At 35.8% G+C, this 17,277-nt stretch overlaps 1 protein-coding gene across 2 annotated transcripts in view; it reads right to left on the bottom strand.

Annotated features, from left to right (window-relative positions):
- npr1a (natriuretic peptide receptor 1a) overlaps window positions 1–17,277 on the bottom strand; it is a 47,052-nt gene that overhangs the window by 7,922 nt on the left and 21,853 nt on the right. For both annotated transcript variants that reach the window (XM_032581366.1, XM_032581367.1), the window contains exons 7-14: window positions 12,952–13,046; window positions 11,538–11,664; window positions 10,592–10,676; window positions 5,574–5,694; window positions 3,631–3,705; window positions 3,478–3,555; window positions 3,296–3,400; window positions 503–574 (exon numbers count right to left, since the gene is read on the bottom strand). In XM_032581366.1, the coding sequence (XP_032437257.1) occupies window positions 503–574; window positions 3,296–3,400; window positions 3,478–3,555; window positions 3,631–3,705; window positions 5,574–5,694; window positions 10,592–10,676; window positions 11,538–11,664; window positions 12,952–13,046 (758 nt within the window). The remainder of the gene's footprint in view (window positions 1–502; window positions 575–3,295; window positions 3,401–3,477; window positions 3,556–3,630; window positions 3,706–5,573; window positions 5,695–10,591; window positions 10,677–11,537; window positions 11,665–12,951; window positions 13,047–17,277) is intronic.

Raw genomic sequence — 17,277 nt, 5'->3', positions numbered from 1 at the left:
TTATCGTAAATGAAAAAATAATATATTTTTTGTACAGTTTTGGATCAATTTCTGCTCTGAACATGTTATTCTTTCACAAATTGGCATTTTTTGATACTGTATACTCCAGCTAACTATTAATCAATTACTAAATTAGTTGAATTTTATTTCAATAATTGAAATACTATTAATCCGATTGGGCATCTCAGCACTATGGAATCATCACATATAGAGAAAAATATTTTAACCCTTCATATCTGATATTTTTGATGGTTATAAAACCCAAAATTTAATGTCTTCAAATATGGAAATATTGCAAAAAAAGTTGAAGAATATTTACAGAAAGATAAGTGGAAGGAAAAAGTGAAGCAGCAAGTTTCTTGATCTGTACTCATATGCTTTAAAAACAAAATAAATATGAACATTAGGCTGTTAGATCTGTGACTTTTTTTTCATCGTCCAACAGTTTGTCAGCTCGGGCTGGTAGAGCAGAATCAGGGAGTTTGGTTGGGCGGGTCGTTACCTTGACGATATCGGTGATGAGTGAGTATCTGAACATCCAGTCCAGAGTGATGCCGTCGCTCTCCATCAGGTCCTGGAAGACAAACACACGCAGCTTCATCCTGTTTGCTGTTTTATCATCATCATCATCATCGTCGTCATCATCTGTGTGGGCTTGTGAAGCAGCCGGCGGGTAAAACCCCGCAAACGACGCCGACAGGTTAAACAAGCGCGCCCACGCTGCGGCAGCGCCACCAGAGTCATTTCTGGAGTACGGGATGTTATTTCTGCCTCACTGCAGTCAGAGAGCGAGCAGAAAAAAGTCTTAAAGTCCAAAATATTAAAACATTTTGCAGCTTATCTGTGCAAAGACAACGCTTTGAAGTAGGGCTGAAACTTTATTTTGACCATTAACCGATTAATCAGATCTGCAGATTATTAAATTAACCACTTAAGGCTTTTTAATACAATATTAACAATAAAATTAAAAATTAAATAACCAAATAATTAAATTTATTTTTGAAGAAAGAATATAAATTTTAATTGCCTAAAATGCAATAACAGCATTCCTTTAGTGAATGTTTGATTATTCGTAGCAACAGATGCATCAGCAGAAAAAAATACTTCTAACATCAACTTGAATCGCTCGGTTCTTTTTATTGACTTAATCACAGCTCTGTCAGTATGTTGCTCTTCCAGAAAAATGGGCTTTATTTTGAGTCTGTATTCTCCAGTTAACGATTAATCAATTGCTAAATTAGTTGACAATTATTTCAATTAATCATTTAAGTTCTAACTGGTGTCACTATTTTTGACATAAATTATGTCTTGGTTTAAACTTAGAGAAGAATTATGGTTAAAATTAGCTGCCATAACAGAAAGGATAAAATGTGAGTCAATGAAACTAATTTAGAAGTGTGGATGTTAGTATTCAGAAAACAAACAAGCTTTGTAAACACATTTAATTTGCCTATTTTTATTTATGCACTTTGCAAAGTTCTAACTTCTCGATGGTGCAGGTGTTTTTTTATTTTTACATAATTTGAACTAGGTGAAGCTAAAACTACTTGATAAATTTTGTTTAGAACATTTATATATATATATATGTATATATATATATATATATATATACACATATATATATATATAAATTAAATGCAAAATGTATAAATATTATATTTTGTACAGTTTTGGTTTAATTACTGCTCTCAGCATGTTGTTCTTCCAGCAAATTAGCTTTTTTCTGAGTCCAGTTAACAATTAATTGATTACTAACTTACTTGCTGATTATTTAAATAATCAATTAATCACGATTAATCGTTTCAGCCGTCGTTCAAAGTAATGAACACAACAAAGTCCTACTTTAAAATGAAATAAATTTCCTCCTGACTTCATCCTGAACCTTCAAACTGCAGATATTTCTTCACCTCAGCAACTTTTCTGCAGCATGGAGACTTTTTTCCCGCAGTGAAACCGTTCTGAAGTCGTTTCAGTGAGGACATCTGCAGAAGGAAGGCAAACCTCTTCGCAGATGTTCCTCCACGATGCTAAAAAAACCCCCATCTCTGTCCTCTCAGGGCAGAAAATAACTCGCTCCGCTCTTAAATTCAGCGGTCATCTGGCAACAACCCAAACCCCACGCAGCCCAGAGCAGCTGTTGCTAGGTTACCCCGCTGGCAGGTTGCTAGGTTACAGTGTTGGGAGATAACTGTAGCTGTGCAGAGGACTTCTGCGGAGCTGAAGGTTTGAGAGGCTGATGTGGACGGTGGGTCATGGAGGATGATGGGTAAAAATAACGCAGTGATTCAGACACAGAGACGATTCTGTAACGTTTTAAAGCTTTGAGCAGAAGAAAAGTTTAAAACCTTCTTTTGTTTTGCTTTTTGGATAATTTTTGAGCCCAGATCAGGTCTCCTAACCCGACCCCTTAAAGCTGCTACCTAGACTTTTCTGTAAAATCAATCAATTTCCCTGCAGAATAAGAAATGCAATATGAAATGTTGTTATTCAAATCAAATCTTTAAGTACAAAACCAATCTGTCAATCATCGTAGATCTGAAACAGAAAGTTGTACAATGCTCTAATTTTAATTTATTTTTTACTTTCTTGGTATAGAAGGTTTTTTCTGCAACAAGAATAATATACGGATTACGCTCGATGTGTTTTGCCATTTTTATTGATTGGGTGCCAAGTCTGCTTTTGGGTAAAAGTTTCTGTATATAATATAATGAAGTTAAAATAAAGCAAAAAATATGATTAAAAACAGTCAAATAATTAGTATTTTAGCTAAAGTTTTCAATTAAATGAAATATTTACCTGTGGAAAATCTCATCCTTAAAGATTAAAAGTGAATCTATGTGCATCAACTTCCTGTTGAGGGCCGCACAGAATCATTCCACGGCCCACATGAGGCCCGTGAGCCGCACTTTGGACACCCCTGATCTTTTCTGAGTTTTTCTTATGTTTTTTTCTGCCTGTTTTTTGTTCAGTTTGACTAAAACCAGTAAATAAGGGTTGGAGTTTTTTAATCTGCTGTGAATATGTGACTCATTTTTAGCCAACCAAATAAAATTCAGCTAAAAATAAAGAAAAAACGTTGCTGCCATCAGTTTAAACAGCTCAAAAAGTAAAAACTAACAAGCTGAGAATGAAAAATATTTAAATCTGGTTGAAGAGTTTATCCAAATATTTGTAAATATGGATGTATTTGCTTTTGGACATCAAATATAAGCTAAAAAACCCCCATCAGATTTTCAATATGAGCTAAATGTAAAAAGTGTTTGTGTCCGGCGGGTTGGTGGGCGTAAAGTTTTACCTGCAGGCTGCCTCTGGGGCAGTACTCTGTGATGATGCACATGTTCGGCGGGTCGAGGCAGGCTCCAATAAAACGAGTCAGATGTTCGTTATGAACGTCTCGCATCTGCAGAAAACAAGAAACTGAAATCACATCAAAGCCGTCTGGAAGCAGGACAGTTTAAAAATAGAGCGGACCCTTACGTGCTTGAGCTCGAACAGAACCTTCCTCGTCAGCTCGATGCGCTTCTTGTTGATATATTTGATGGCAGACAGATTTCCCTGAGAGGAAGAAAATCCTCGTCTTCATCCCCTTACAGCAGATTTACAGATTAATGTGCTGCGACTCTCACACACCTTGTAGTATCCGGTTTTAGTGTAGATCTGGAAGTTTCCCTCCATGGTCATCAGAGAACCTAAGTTTGATCCTTTCTGGAGAAAAAAACATAAATATTATCAGGATAAGCAGAACATTTCATCTGAAATGACTCCATGACAAGTTAAGGTAAATATGGAACAAAACCAGTTTTATGTAAAGGAAGGTTTCAGCAATTATATGCAAAAGAAAAAAAAGTTCAAAATGAAGATAATTTAAATATTACCAAATAAATAAACATAAAAATAACAACAAATACTATTACTACTACTAGTAGTAGTAATAATAAGAATAATAAAAGTAATGAGATGAAATATATATATATTTTTTTGAATGTTTATGTAAAAAATTAACAAATATTTTAAAATTAAAAAATTTAAAATAAGTCGATTTAATTTTTATTTTACAATTGTCTGCACAGAAAAACAAACTTAAAATGTAAAGACTGAAGATGCAATATTTCAAAACACAATTAATTCTTAAAAAATCACATAATTAATTACTTTTATAATAATTTTTTTACTTTGTTTTTTGTTGATTTTTTTACTTCAGTTTTGTACGACGAAGCATTAGGACTGGAACACGATTTCCTCTTTCTTCAATTATGAAAATATAGTCATACAATAATAAAATGTTAATAAATTGAGAATAATGTCATAATAAATATGAGAAAAAAGTCAAGTCAAAAGAATATGAGAACATTGCCAACCTAACTAGAATAAAGCTACAATAATTATGTGAATAAAGTAATATTTCTATGAAAACTACTTTATGAAAAATAATAAAAAACAAAAAGGAGGAATGTTGAACATCCCAACAATCTACAGAAGTTATAATTTGGTTTTACACATAAGAAAATATTTTAGCATCAAAATATTATCAGCAGGACTTTGAAATTATTATGCAAATAACTATTTGACTAATTTCTGTTTTGAAGGAAGAATGACCTGCTGGTCATATTTTTATTTAAATGACTTTTTTCTTGTAATTAAAAATATATATATTCTAGTTCTAATACTCCATCATAGTTTTACAGGTTGACTTATTACGCGACTCATGGCCCCACAAGACTCTGAAAAATTAGTTCATGCCTTTGTTTTTAGTAGACTCGATTACTGCAATGGCATTTTTACTGGATTATCAAAAAAAGCAATAAGACAGCTCCAGCTTCTGCAGAATGCTGCTGCAAGAGTCCTAACTAAAACAAAAAGAGATCAGCATATCAGTCCAGTTCTAAGATCCCTGCACTGGCTGCCTGTTGCTAGAAGAATAGAATTTAAAATCTCCTTAATGGTTTACAAAGCACTTCATAATAGAAACCCAGACTACATTTCTGATCTTCTTCAACCATTTATACCACTCAGACCTTTAAGATCATCAGAATCAAACCTTCTAACCATTCCGAGAGTCTGAACTAAACATGGTGAAGCAGCTTTTAGTTTTTATGCTCCAACACGCTGGAATAGGCTTCCTGCTCACTGTAAGACTGCCCCTACCTTGAGTTTATTTAAAACAGGGTTAAAAACCTTCTTATTTGACGCTGAATATTCTTAATTTTTTTTTAAACTACATTCAAAATTGTAATGTTTATTTTGTTTATTTTTAATCTGCTTGATTTTTTATTTAATTTTATTACTATTATCTTCTTGTTGTATGTTGTTTTTAACTTTTCTGTACAAGCACTTTGAATTGTCTTTGGCTGAAAGGTGCTATATAAATAAAGTTGCCTTACCTTATTTAGGTTCATTTCGTCATTTCTGACTTTCTTGCATAAACATTTCAAAATAAAAGCCATAATAAAATATTGTCACACAACAGAATGTGCTAAAAGCTTCAGGTGGAACCGCATTAAGAGGAACCAGAACCCTGACGTTAAATACTGTAAATGAACACAGTGGCCGTGTTTATGCTGCAGGTTTGGTACCAGAGACATGGTGAGGCGGCTGCAGGTTCTCCTCAGCGATTTCTCCAGGTTGCCCATCTGGATGTCGTCCCAGGAAACTCTCCACAGCTGGGCCACCAGCTCGTTCTCCAGCTTCAGCTTCCTATCCAACAGACAGGAGGACAGGTGTGTGTGTGCGTGTTTGCAGAGCTGGTGATGTATTAGTGTGTGTTAAAAACAAGGGGAAACACTGAGAGAGGCGACAGGAGAGTTTACCAGAGAGAAGAGACAGAAACGATTTTTGAGGTCAAAACAATTTCTGATCATTTCAGCGTTAAGACACTGTCGTCTGAGAAAGGCTCATGGTAACCACTAAACGTCGGACGGTTAATTTCCAAAACACACACAAAAAAAGAAAATATAAATATTGATACTGAATTTGTTCAACTTACACAATAATTAAATGAATACACTGCAAAAACACAAAATCTTTCCAGGTATTTTAGTGCAAATATCTTAGTACACTTTAAATTAAATTAAATTTAACACATAAGTAGCTTTTCAGCAAGATATAGGAGCTAGATTCAATAAAAAAGTACTTGTTCCATAAGCTGATTATTTCAACTAAAACAAAACATTTTTCCTATAAGTTAAATAATCTCCCAAAACCTTCTACTTTTTAAAATCTATACTCAGGAATTACTGACGTAAGAAAAACTCATATTTCTTGCTTAAATAGCAATTTTGTTATATTTCAAATGTACTAAGATATTTGCGCTAGAAGCAAGACAAAAAACTTGTTTTTTCAGTGTATTTATTATTTGTTACACTGTAAAACATTTGAGCTGCACTTAGTTGTGTCTACTGTCTTCTACTGTTTAAGTCAAATAAATTTAGTGAGTTTAAGATTTTGAACTTAAATGTGAGTTTGTGTAAGATAAACTTGTAGCAGTAAGTTGTGTTAACTTTTTATTAATTTAGTCAAGAGTTGAATAAACTAGAGTTTAAAAAGACCCAGAAAGACGTAAAACACAGGAGTGGGAACTATTTCCCAGAATGCTTAGCGGCATGTTGCTGTACCCTGATATGGAAGTGCGTTACATTGATTTGACTATTGTTTGTTATTAATTATTCTAAAGTAAAATAAGTAGTTATTTTAACTTGATATTGTGAGAAAAAAACAGAGAAATTTGTCTCTTTAACTAAAAAATATGCAAGTTTATTTTTCTTGCATATTGTGTTTGGTTTAAATTGAAGCATTAAGTTAAAACTCACTAATGAACTTGAAAAACAATGTTTAGACGACTTGTCTCTCGTTAAATCAACTTCATGATCTTTAATTTCTGAGTTAAACACAAACTAAATTTCTTATGGACTTACATTTTCAAGTTAAACCAACTTCAAATGTTTTACAGTGTGTTGCTTTAACCTGAGGACTCAGAAAAAAACCAGATTTATTGCTTGACATTTTTATTAATGATATTAAACATAAACAGCACAGTAACTAAATACAAGCGTTATTAGTTTTTTCTTACATAAACCATTTTCCTCTATTTAGAGAAATTAAAGGGACAAAAAATGCTCCAAAAATATTTTGTACTTTGTATTATTGTGAATAAAGTAAAATTAAGTTTAACTGGACTGTAGATACTGATCTGCAGATGTAGGAAAAATATTGTATTCAGTTTATGAACGTCTCTTTAGAGAGGTTTTAGCACCAGTACGCCCACAATAAAAGTGACCGAATGGGTCAAAATCTGAGTAAAGTTAATATTTTTGTTCAAAAAATGTAAAGTAAGAGATTAGCGTTTAAATACACTCAGTGAAGCCAAAGAATTCAGGTCTAATTTTAACATCTAAGGAAGGTATTTTACTATATCAGCCTTCAAAATAAAGGATAACAAAAAGCAGCTGTGCGCTTTTATTTTCAGTAGATTAGAGATTTGGAAAGGAGTCTTTACTGGCAGACCAGTTCATCCAAAACGCTGCTGCCAAAAATCCAAAGACCTACAGAAACATAGAGTTACTTCAGAGCTTAATCAGATTATTTACCCTGAAACTATTTACATTAACAATTTACCATTATTTTGTTTCTTCAATGTGATTATTATTCTGTTTATTTACTCATTGTGTTAATGCCGGTTTGTTTAACTAAGGTTTCTGTGAAGGTTTTTCAGTTACATTCTGCATGAATAAACACTTCTTGCAGATGCTAAATGCAGCTAACAGTCTCTCTTCTGATTGGTCGATCTTCCAGGTTACTGTCCAATCAGTTTGAGGCTTCATTACTTTTCCAAGTTGAGCTAAATGATGCGCATCAATTTCTGCTTTAAAAATCTAATCAGATGGACACAAACTGCACAGAAATAAATCTTTTTTTTTTCAATCTCCCAAATTTTATTCTATAATTTTACAAAGCTATATTCATAAGTAAAAAATATTTTCGGTTAAGTTTTGCCCATAAAATCCCTCAAACTAATTCCCACTTCTCTTGAATATTACAATATTTTGTTACTGCAAATTGATGCATAAATGTTAACAAAATTATTATCTACCACAAAAACACATCAGTTTCAAGGTAATATAGTTACAACAATAATGTTTCTTTATATAGCTTAATTTCCAAGTAAATTGTGTCTCAATCTATTAAGAAAAGTGGATTTAGTATTTTATAAACATATAAACATGCAGATGAGTTCAGCTTCTAGCACTTGTATGAAAATTGCTGACATTTTTTAAAAAGATCAGAGCAATTTTAGTGTTAAAAAGGCAAAAGCTCTGATCCTTTTAAGTTCTGTTTTTTAAATGTTTATTCTCCACCCTCTGACTCTGGGCCTCGCTGTGACCTCTCTATTAATGACAGACAAAAGGAAAGAGAGAAAAAAGACAGAGGAAAAAGAGGAAACAGGATGTGTGAAAAAGAAAGGAAGTGAAAGAGGACAGGAGAGAGAAATACAAAATAAAATGGAGAGAGAGAAAAAGAGAGAGAGGTGCTGTGAGAGATTGAACTGCCACAAAAATGTGTTGTTTTTTTTTCGTATCTTTGTGAGAACCAAAGTGAGTTTCTGAGTTTTGTGAACGGTGACCTTCAGTAAAGGTCACCATCATAAAGCTCTAAGTGACAATGTGCAAAAGTGTTTGTTGTTGGGTTTCCAGTCACAGACAAAGCAAATCTTAAACAAACAGAAGTAAAAAACTGTAAATTAGACATTTTTTAACCCATAAAAAAAAAAAGCAACACAGAGATCCACCAGATGGTGGCAGTATAGACAGCTTGTCTTTACCCCTGTAAGCTCAGTAGAAGAAGCAGAAAAATCTCAAGAATACCAACAAAAAAAACTGTGTGACAAAACTATGTTTTCATTGTGTCTCTTTTTACATGTTGAGAGACTATAAAACTAGATTATACTTCTTTAGTGTTTAAAAACCAACTGATCAAGCTTTTCCTGGGAAATGTTGATTTCTTGTTTTCCTTCAGTTCTGATGTGCCAATTCAGATTCTGATTCATTCTTATTTAGTCGTATAACAGGCAAAAAATACATAAATTTCCATAGTAAAGATAGTAATTTAAATCAAGTTTTGCACGTTTTTGCATTTTCATTTGCTTAAAAAAAACAACAACCCAAGTGCTTAAAAAAACAAATACAGACATGAAATTGGCAATAAGTGTTTTTTGTTGCCTTGAAAAGAAGCCGTTTTAAAAACCTCCAGAATGTTAAGTCACATTCGATGACCACTGCGGCGTTACCTAGCAACCAAAGCCAAGCCCAGCCCTGTTACCTAGCAACGAATACGGAATTCCAGCACCTAGCAACCCGATTTGAATCAGTTTTTCTTAGATTATAGTCAGTTTTTCTCTCTTTTATTGGTTTGTTGAGCATTAGTTCAGCTTCCTCTGCGTTCGTGAGTCTTCCTCCCTCAGTGTCACTACTATTCTTCTCGCCACAGCTGCACCGCATTTCCTGTGATTTGTGTTTCTGGTTCCTTCGTCACCTAACGACGATTATTTAAGCTTCTCTTTGTTCATAGTTCACAGCTGGACTCTTCTGTTTCTCTGCCTTATCTGAGCTTCAGTCCACTGGGTGTTATTCTTTCCAAGCTCAGTCCTGTAAGTTTTCTGTTTTCATCATTAAGCTTTTTAAAATGCCTCATTTGAGCGGCTGTTTGCACCTTAACTTCACATTTCACTGGAACCATTCTGGAGCGTTCGCCACAAAGGTTTCTCTGTGCCCGATTAACAAAACGAAGAAGGGATTGTTTGGTTCTGCTTCCAATCTCAGGATTTCACTAACGGCTTGCGCTTCCATCTGTCAACGTTTGCTGTTACTCCTGGAAGGCATTTCTTACTTTCAGTGAAGCAAAACGCTAAGAGGCATTTTTTAGTATTAACAAAAATACATATTTTAAAAATATATTTTGTTATCTGTAAGATTAATTACAGAAAATAATCATTCAGCAGAGTAGCTGACATATATGTAATAGTTTAAAGGGGCATTATTTTGTAAAATCTACTTTTATTATGTCATGTTAAAATGTTATTCTCTCATCAAAAGCAAACCTGGAGTGTTTTGATTCTTTCCTAAATGTTTGAGAAATCCTTTATTCTCCCCTTGATGTTAAAGTCACCCTGAACAATATTAAAGGCTTAAAGGAGAAACTTTGATGTGACGACTTTCTGAAGGCGGAGTGTTGGAAAGAGCTTCTTAAAGAGACAGAGGCCCAATTTCAAGGCATCAAATTAAAAAGTCAAATCCCATTTGACATATGGCATCTTTATAACTGAAGTTAACATTGTTACTTGATTGTGATATAAAGCAAGAATCAAGAAAATATATAATGCTTCCCCTTCAACTTTCTGATTCTTATTCTAATCCAGAAAGTTGATGGTGCAATTATTGGTTCCCTGCTCAGTCAAAAATACAAAAATAAACCATAAAAGTTGTTAAAATTATTCCTAACCAGCTGCCGTATCTTGTTGACCCACATTATTTTAACGTAGTTTACATTTTCTAAAGGAAAACAAACTGACACCAGGATCCGTTGAGCCCGTGAGTCTCACCTGTAGATGAAGACGGTGATGGTGACGATGATGATAAAGACGAAGCAGATCACTATGGCAACCATCTGATGCATTGTAACTGTACCTGTGTGGGTGAGAAAGAAAAGAATCAGCCTGCATCAGCATGGGAAGAAGACGCTGTTTGCTTCCAGCATGTAGAAAATGGGAATCTTACTGCGGTTCTACAGCCACACGATGCTTTCAAGTATTGGCATTCTTTTGAGTCCATATACTCCCGTTAACGATTAATCAATAACTATTTATTATCGATTACTTCAATAATTGATTAATCACAATTAATCCGATTAATCGTTTCAGCTCTAGTGAAGAGATTCAGCTCTTTTGCAAAGAAACCTGAGCAACAAATTGAGTAAATCTGCAAAGCTGTTAGAGAGACAACACTGCAAAAACATGAAATCCTACCAAGTATTTTTGATATAGTTTCTAGTGAAATATCTTACATTTGAAATAAGACAAAACTAACTTAAAAGTAACTTTTCTGTAAGATATAGGAGTTTGTTTAAGTAAGTAAGTAACTCCTTAATATCGATGAAAAAGTAATAGTTCGATTGGCAGATTATTCTACTTCTAATATGGGAAAATATTAAGGAATTATTGACTTAGAATATCTTGCTTAAGGGTTACTTATGTTAGTTTTGTCTTATTTCAACTGTACTAAGATATTTACAGTAAATCTAGACCAAAAGTACTTTGGTTAGACTTTGTGTTTTTGCAGTGAACCCGAAACACTTGGATATGTTGGTGCTTCTACAAAATTTATGGTGCTCTTTTCAGATTTTTATTTGTAAAACAAACTTTTCCTTTCACTTCTTAGCTATGCTTCACTACTATGTTGGTCCACCACATAAAACCCAGTGAAACATGTGGTTAAAGTAAATATTTGTGTCAGATTTCCATGTGTGTGTGCTGTGGACTGTGTCCGTACGTGCGAGGCAGGTCGGGTGGTCGTTCCTGAAGCCGCACTCTGGCATGTCGACGGGTATTTTCCCTCCAGGCCACTGAATATCCTTCAGTTCCAGAGACTTGCTGCTGCCATTATACACAGACACTACCTGAAAACACACAACAGCAATGATTAAATTATCATTATTAACCATGATTCGCTGTTCTGGAGCATTCATGCTTTAGTTTTGCATCATTAAGACAATGTCAGGGTGGAAAGATGTCAGCAGTTATCGTATGAAAACAGTGCATTAGGGTGATGAATCTTTCTGTAAGGGATAATATTCTTAGTGGAAAAAATGTTTTTATCATCGTTGTGTCAGTGTGCTCAATATCAGCATTGCAAATGTCTGATTTGGCTACAAAAAGTGTCTGGTTTTTAAATCTCATACCACAACCATATTTGGCAGATCGCATCGACCCTCATTGCCTTGTTTTTACCTAGAGCAATTAAGATGATTGTATCTGAACGCAGAGAGACCTCAGTGTTGATAGAGGAGAAAAACAAAGTAAATGTAGTAGTCTGTTTGTCTGTTACACTCTGAAAGACCATTAAAAATGGTCTAAACTTTACAGGCCTTGGTTAAATAACGCCAAACCAACATAAATCTGGGTGTTGGTGCAGATAAACTGCAAACTGTAAAAACAAACGTTACTGTTTCTATCTAAACTAGACTAAACTCTTAAGCACATTTCACATTTTGAACGTTTTTTGTACTTCCATTTTTACTGAAAGAAGGGAAACGGCGCAGTTAACATTTTATTTCCAGTTAACACATGAAGAAGGCGTTTGTTGGGTTAAAATGTTACTCCTACTGAAACTTTCCAAATCTTCAGTCTGTTTTTTAAAGTGATACATAGTTTATCTGACTTAAGGTTAAAAAGCACCGTTAAGTTAATAAGCAATTTGTTTCTTACATAATCTAATGGAAAAGGCCAGTCTTCACACACTGCTAGAGCGTGAAGTTCAAAAACTGTTGTTATTACTGTACCTGCAGTTATTAGTTAGTCTTTACCTCAACAATCCCTCTGATTATTATCCTGACACACGGGTGGGCAACTCCAGGCCTCCAGGGCCGGTCTCCTGCAACTTTTAGATGTGTCTCTACTTCAACACACCTGAGTCAAATAATGAGGTCGTTAGCAGGACTCTGGAGAACTTGACTGCATTTAGGAGGTGATTCAGCTGTTGGATTCAAGTGCGTTTGATCAGGGAGACGTCTAAGAGTTGCAGGACACCGGCCCTGGAGGACCAGGATTGCCAACCCCTGTCTAACAGACCCAGAACTGGTTTGAAATAACTCCTGCTGCCTTTTTCTGACCACAGCCGCAGATTCACGCTTATCCCGGTTTTATAAATCACAGTGAAGGCCTCAATCTTTAATCTGAATTTTTACCTGAAACTCTCCAGACTCTGGATCCGTCATGTCCCACACGGCAAAGTCCGTCTCTCTGTCTCCAACCTCGTCCATCTTCACCTCTCCCGACACGCCTGTGGAGACAGCACATGCTATCTGAGTTAATTTAATAAAAAATCCTCTTCCTCGTGTGCCTTCTTTGCTTTTTCTCCTGAATATATTTTATAATTGATAACAGTTATCTGTGTTGTTTTAAATGAAAAAAACCCCAAAACAACGCAGAGAGTGATTGAAAACAGTTGTTGTTTTCGTTGATTAAAGTCCAACAAGCTGACAAAAGCCAAGAATGTGACTGAAAGAATTATGAGGAGACTCAGCTTTCAGCTGAGAGGGTGGGAAGAGTCACAGCATCCACAAAAAAAAGAGTGAAAAAGTCCAGATTTGGAGCTCAGCATCTTAAAAAACAGACTGGTATGTAAATGAACTGGATTCCAGATGTTCCACTTATTCTGCTCATGTTTTCCGATTGCGTTCAGCTGCATCTGAGAGGTAAATCCACACCTGACCTGAAACCTGATGTGAGTGTTGTGGTGTGAGAACTTTGCATTTTTTACACCATACAGACCAGTAAAGCTGAACACTGGATCATTTACCTTTCCAGGAAAGCAGTGGGAGGAGAAAGAGTGGCGCAAAGTGGGAATTCAAACATAAACTGGTAACATTAAGTGTTATTGCCGCTAAAGTCGCGAGAAATTACTGTGAAAAATGATACCATTTCATACCAACTTGATCCAATGTATAAAATAATTTTTAAAAACTATTAGTACTTTCTGCTTGACTTAACACCAATACAGCTGATCTGCTGATCAATAACTGGATTAAAAAGATGCTAATTGGAAATTATGATCTGGGTAGACTATATTTCCAGATGAGTTTTTGTTTTATCTTAAATACCAAATGTAGATATTTATTTTAAAGTTTTTGTTTACTTACTGATCTGAGTCTGTATCCTTCAATTAACAATTATTTCATCACGATTCATAGTTTACGTGTTAGTGTGAGGAGTCTGAAAGCCTTCGTGTTTTTTTTCTCATTTAATCTTGAATTTCTTTAGACGAGAGCATGACGCGTTTCTTTTTCAACACTTTTCGCCTGCTTCATGTTGTCAGACAGGTTCTATTTCAGGGATTTTTTTGTTTTACAGGGCTGACAGTAATCAGTGACCAGAAATACTTTGTTATTGCCCGTCAGAGCTCCCTCTACTGGCCCACACTGTCAACTACTTCAGTCGCCTTGCTGCTCCCGTCCAGTTCGTCCTGAATTCAACCAGCATCGTTCTCTCCACCTCTGACGCACATCGCCGGTGATTGATGGGCACTGACTTAGTTTCAGTGTGTGTTGGTGGATAAAAGCAGTTCAATCTAATAAAGAGCAAGCAGAGCGGCCTGTTTATCAGTGCCATCAACACGGTGAAAGTCACACTGAAATGACAAGGGTGTGTTTTCATGGACCCGAGTGTCTGAGTTCTCAATGTGATCCTGGTTTTGATTATATTACAGTTTAGGTATAAATTTAGCTACTATATAGGGGGCAAATTAAATGAGCTTCTGATGCAGTTAGGGTAAATACTAGTATCAGGTTCCTTATGTAAAAGCTGTAAATATAGGCATCTATAGGTCAAAGGTGACCTATTATGCTTCCTTGAACAGGTTAGAATAGGTCATTACACTTTTTTCTACAAAATCATTTTCAGATAATGAGATTTTATTCTGCTCAGGTCTGCTTATTTATATAGACATGTTGCAATGTGACGTCACACGGCCAACATCTCCCAGATGGAGGGCAAAAACCGCTTACAGACGACGATGGTTTTACCTGTCCAGTTGTCAGCATAATACACTAAATTGTTATGCTAACATAATGATTTAGTGCATATATCAGGCTTTAACATAAGCCTGATATATAAAAGAAAAAGGATGCAGTGCTTTCTATGGACCTTACCAAGCTCCGCCCACAACCGACCCACGTGACAGCAAGTCTCACAAGCAAAGCCTCGCGGCGCGTTGTTTCTATGTAAACATGACTCATTAGTGCATCATTTCTACCGGATTTTCACAATATATCAGCTACTACAATGGACAGAGGAACTAACAAGTTCATGTCATCATCTGGGAGGAGGTTACTGGTTTCTCAGTCACAAGCTGGTTGCAAACCTGAGGCCAGCAGGTGTCAGTCAGTTATGCTAGATCTGAAATTTGGTTTGATGACGTCAATGTGAGAAGCTACAGACTGATAGGAGGAACCAAAGAGCTCTGTAAAGGTAAAGGCAAATCTTCTGAAGTTGGGATATAATTAATTTAATTTCACATAATTACCACGGTAGATCCACACTCCATTCCAGTAGATGGCGGTAATGCACATCTAAAAGTTGCTTGCCAACCGCCATAAAAAAGGAAAAGAAGAAGAAGAAGAAGAAGAATTACCACGGTAGAAGCCATTTGTTGTGTATGAAATATATTTGTTCTATTTGATGTTTGTTGTGAATGACGTAAACTCACAACGAGGTAATTAGTCCAACGTTTAGAAACTACAGCGGCTGTAATGCGCCACAGCAAAGGGAAACAAAGGTAAAATAACCCGAACAGGTGATCAACTCAAAACCACTCCTACCTTTTTACTCTCTCTTTGTAGTTTAAGCACAATGGTTACCGTGGCAACCGCCTGCGCCCCGCAAGACGAGCAAAGATTACGTTAAAAGCATAACATTCAGTCCGTTACGATATCAAGTTTCCAGGCTTGATATTTATTTCTCGATTATTAATCAGCGCTTCCCTGAACACAGCGATGGTTGATTGACTAGCTGTACTTGGTGCTAGCGTGGCTAACAGGAGTAACAGTTTAGTCCAAAGCCTTTTCTGCTAAAATAAAATCTTTAGTGTATGTCAGATACAGACACATTGCATATTGATCTGTTTAGCTAACGTAAGACTGTGTAGCAGACAGGCTTCAAGGTGTAGAAGTTGCATCAGTTCTGCCATTATGCTGTACTTAGCTAACGGGAAGTTAAGTGTGTTTGTGAGACGGCCACGCACGTGACCACGTAGAATGGGCATCAGCCAGTGAAAAGCGGCCCCTCTGGTAAGGTCCATTAATTGTCAACATTAGGACAACAAGATAATAAGGTCCAAGGGTATCACACTTCACAGGCTCGGAAAAGGTTTTAATAAAAAACAAATAGGGAGGGGGTCAGTTATGCTAGCTTGACTTTGGCAACCTTCACATGTAAATGTGCCGCGGGACTCTGTGTTCATGTTCAGTTAAAGAAAGAAAGGTGACTCACACACCAACTCTAACAGTAGAGCTGAGTTTTAATTAGTTAATCAGCCACCCGCTGTGTCCAGACGTTCATTTATTAACAACAGCAAAATAAACACCAAGCCTGGAAGCAAAATACTGTAACAGATTGAATATTCTGCTCTTTGTGTGGGAAATGTTTGCGTGGTTTTTTTTTTCGTGTTGATTCCCGATACACTAGTGGAGCTGTTTCAGTCAGTTGCTACGGCAACGAGTCTGTGTATAGCATAGCCGACACAGAGAGCGAGACAAAAGAAGAAAACGAGTGGTTTTGAGTTGTTCTTCAGCAGATATTCTGCTTTATTTGTCTTTAGCTGTGGCACTAAATTATCAATACCTACATCTCCAGGTTTCATTTACTGTTCTACTGCAGCAGCGCAGCGATGGATGGCATCTAAACAAATTGTCTTTGGATGTAAACAACAATATGCAACATGTCTATAAAGCAGCAAAACCAGCTGACAAAATGTGGTAGAACTCAGCGTGGGTTGCTAGGCGATGGACTGGGGTTGCTAGGTAACGGGCAGAGCTTTGCTGGGGTTACTAGGTGAAGGGCAGTGTCTGCCGATTTGTGACATTACATTCCAGAAGGTTTTGAAATAGGTCACCAAAAAACATTAACCTATTGACAGAAACCAGCTGGGTGGGTTTTTAAACTATTGGTCTGTTTTAAGGAGGAGCTGAGACACAAATGGAAGCAGAAATACATCCAAAGTGTGAATTTTACACAACAGACCCTCTTTAAATTTACTCATCATATTCACAGATATCATAAATTTTGGGCTTTGAACTTATTCAAATCCACATAGAGTCAAAATTGTTCCTACTGGCTCAAATACGTACATGCAACTCTATGAAAGTTCTGTTAGCAAATTCCCCGTCAATCACATGTTTTTTGTACCAGTCAAGTTTTTTCCATAAGGCTGACTGGAGTTTGACATGTGTAATTGTTGGTTTGTAGTTAATCTAAACAGGTCGGTTTGCTGGTTTCAAAGATGGCTCATTCAGTCA

Source organism: Xiphophorus hellerii, chromosome 13 (genome assembly GCF_003331165.1).
Source record: "Xiphophorus hellerii strain 12219 chromosome 13, Xiphophorus_hellerii-4.1, whole genome shotgun sequence".
In the NCBI taxonomy this organism is placed as follows: domain Eukaryota; kingdom Metazoa; phylum Chordata; class Actinopteri; order Cyprinodontiformes; family Poeciliidae; genus Xiphophorus; species Xiphophorus hellerii.
The sequence above is the reverse complement of the archived record's forward strand: the minus strand, read 5'-3'. Positions and strand labels throughout refer to the sequence as shown.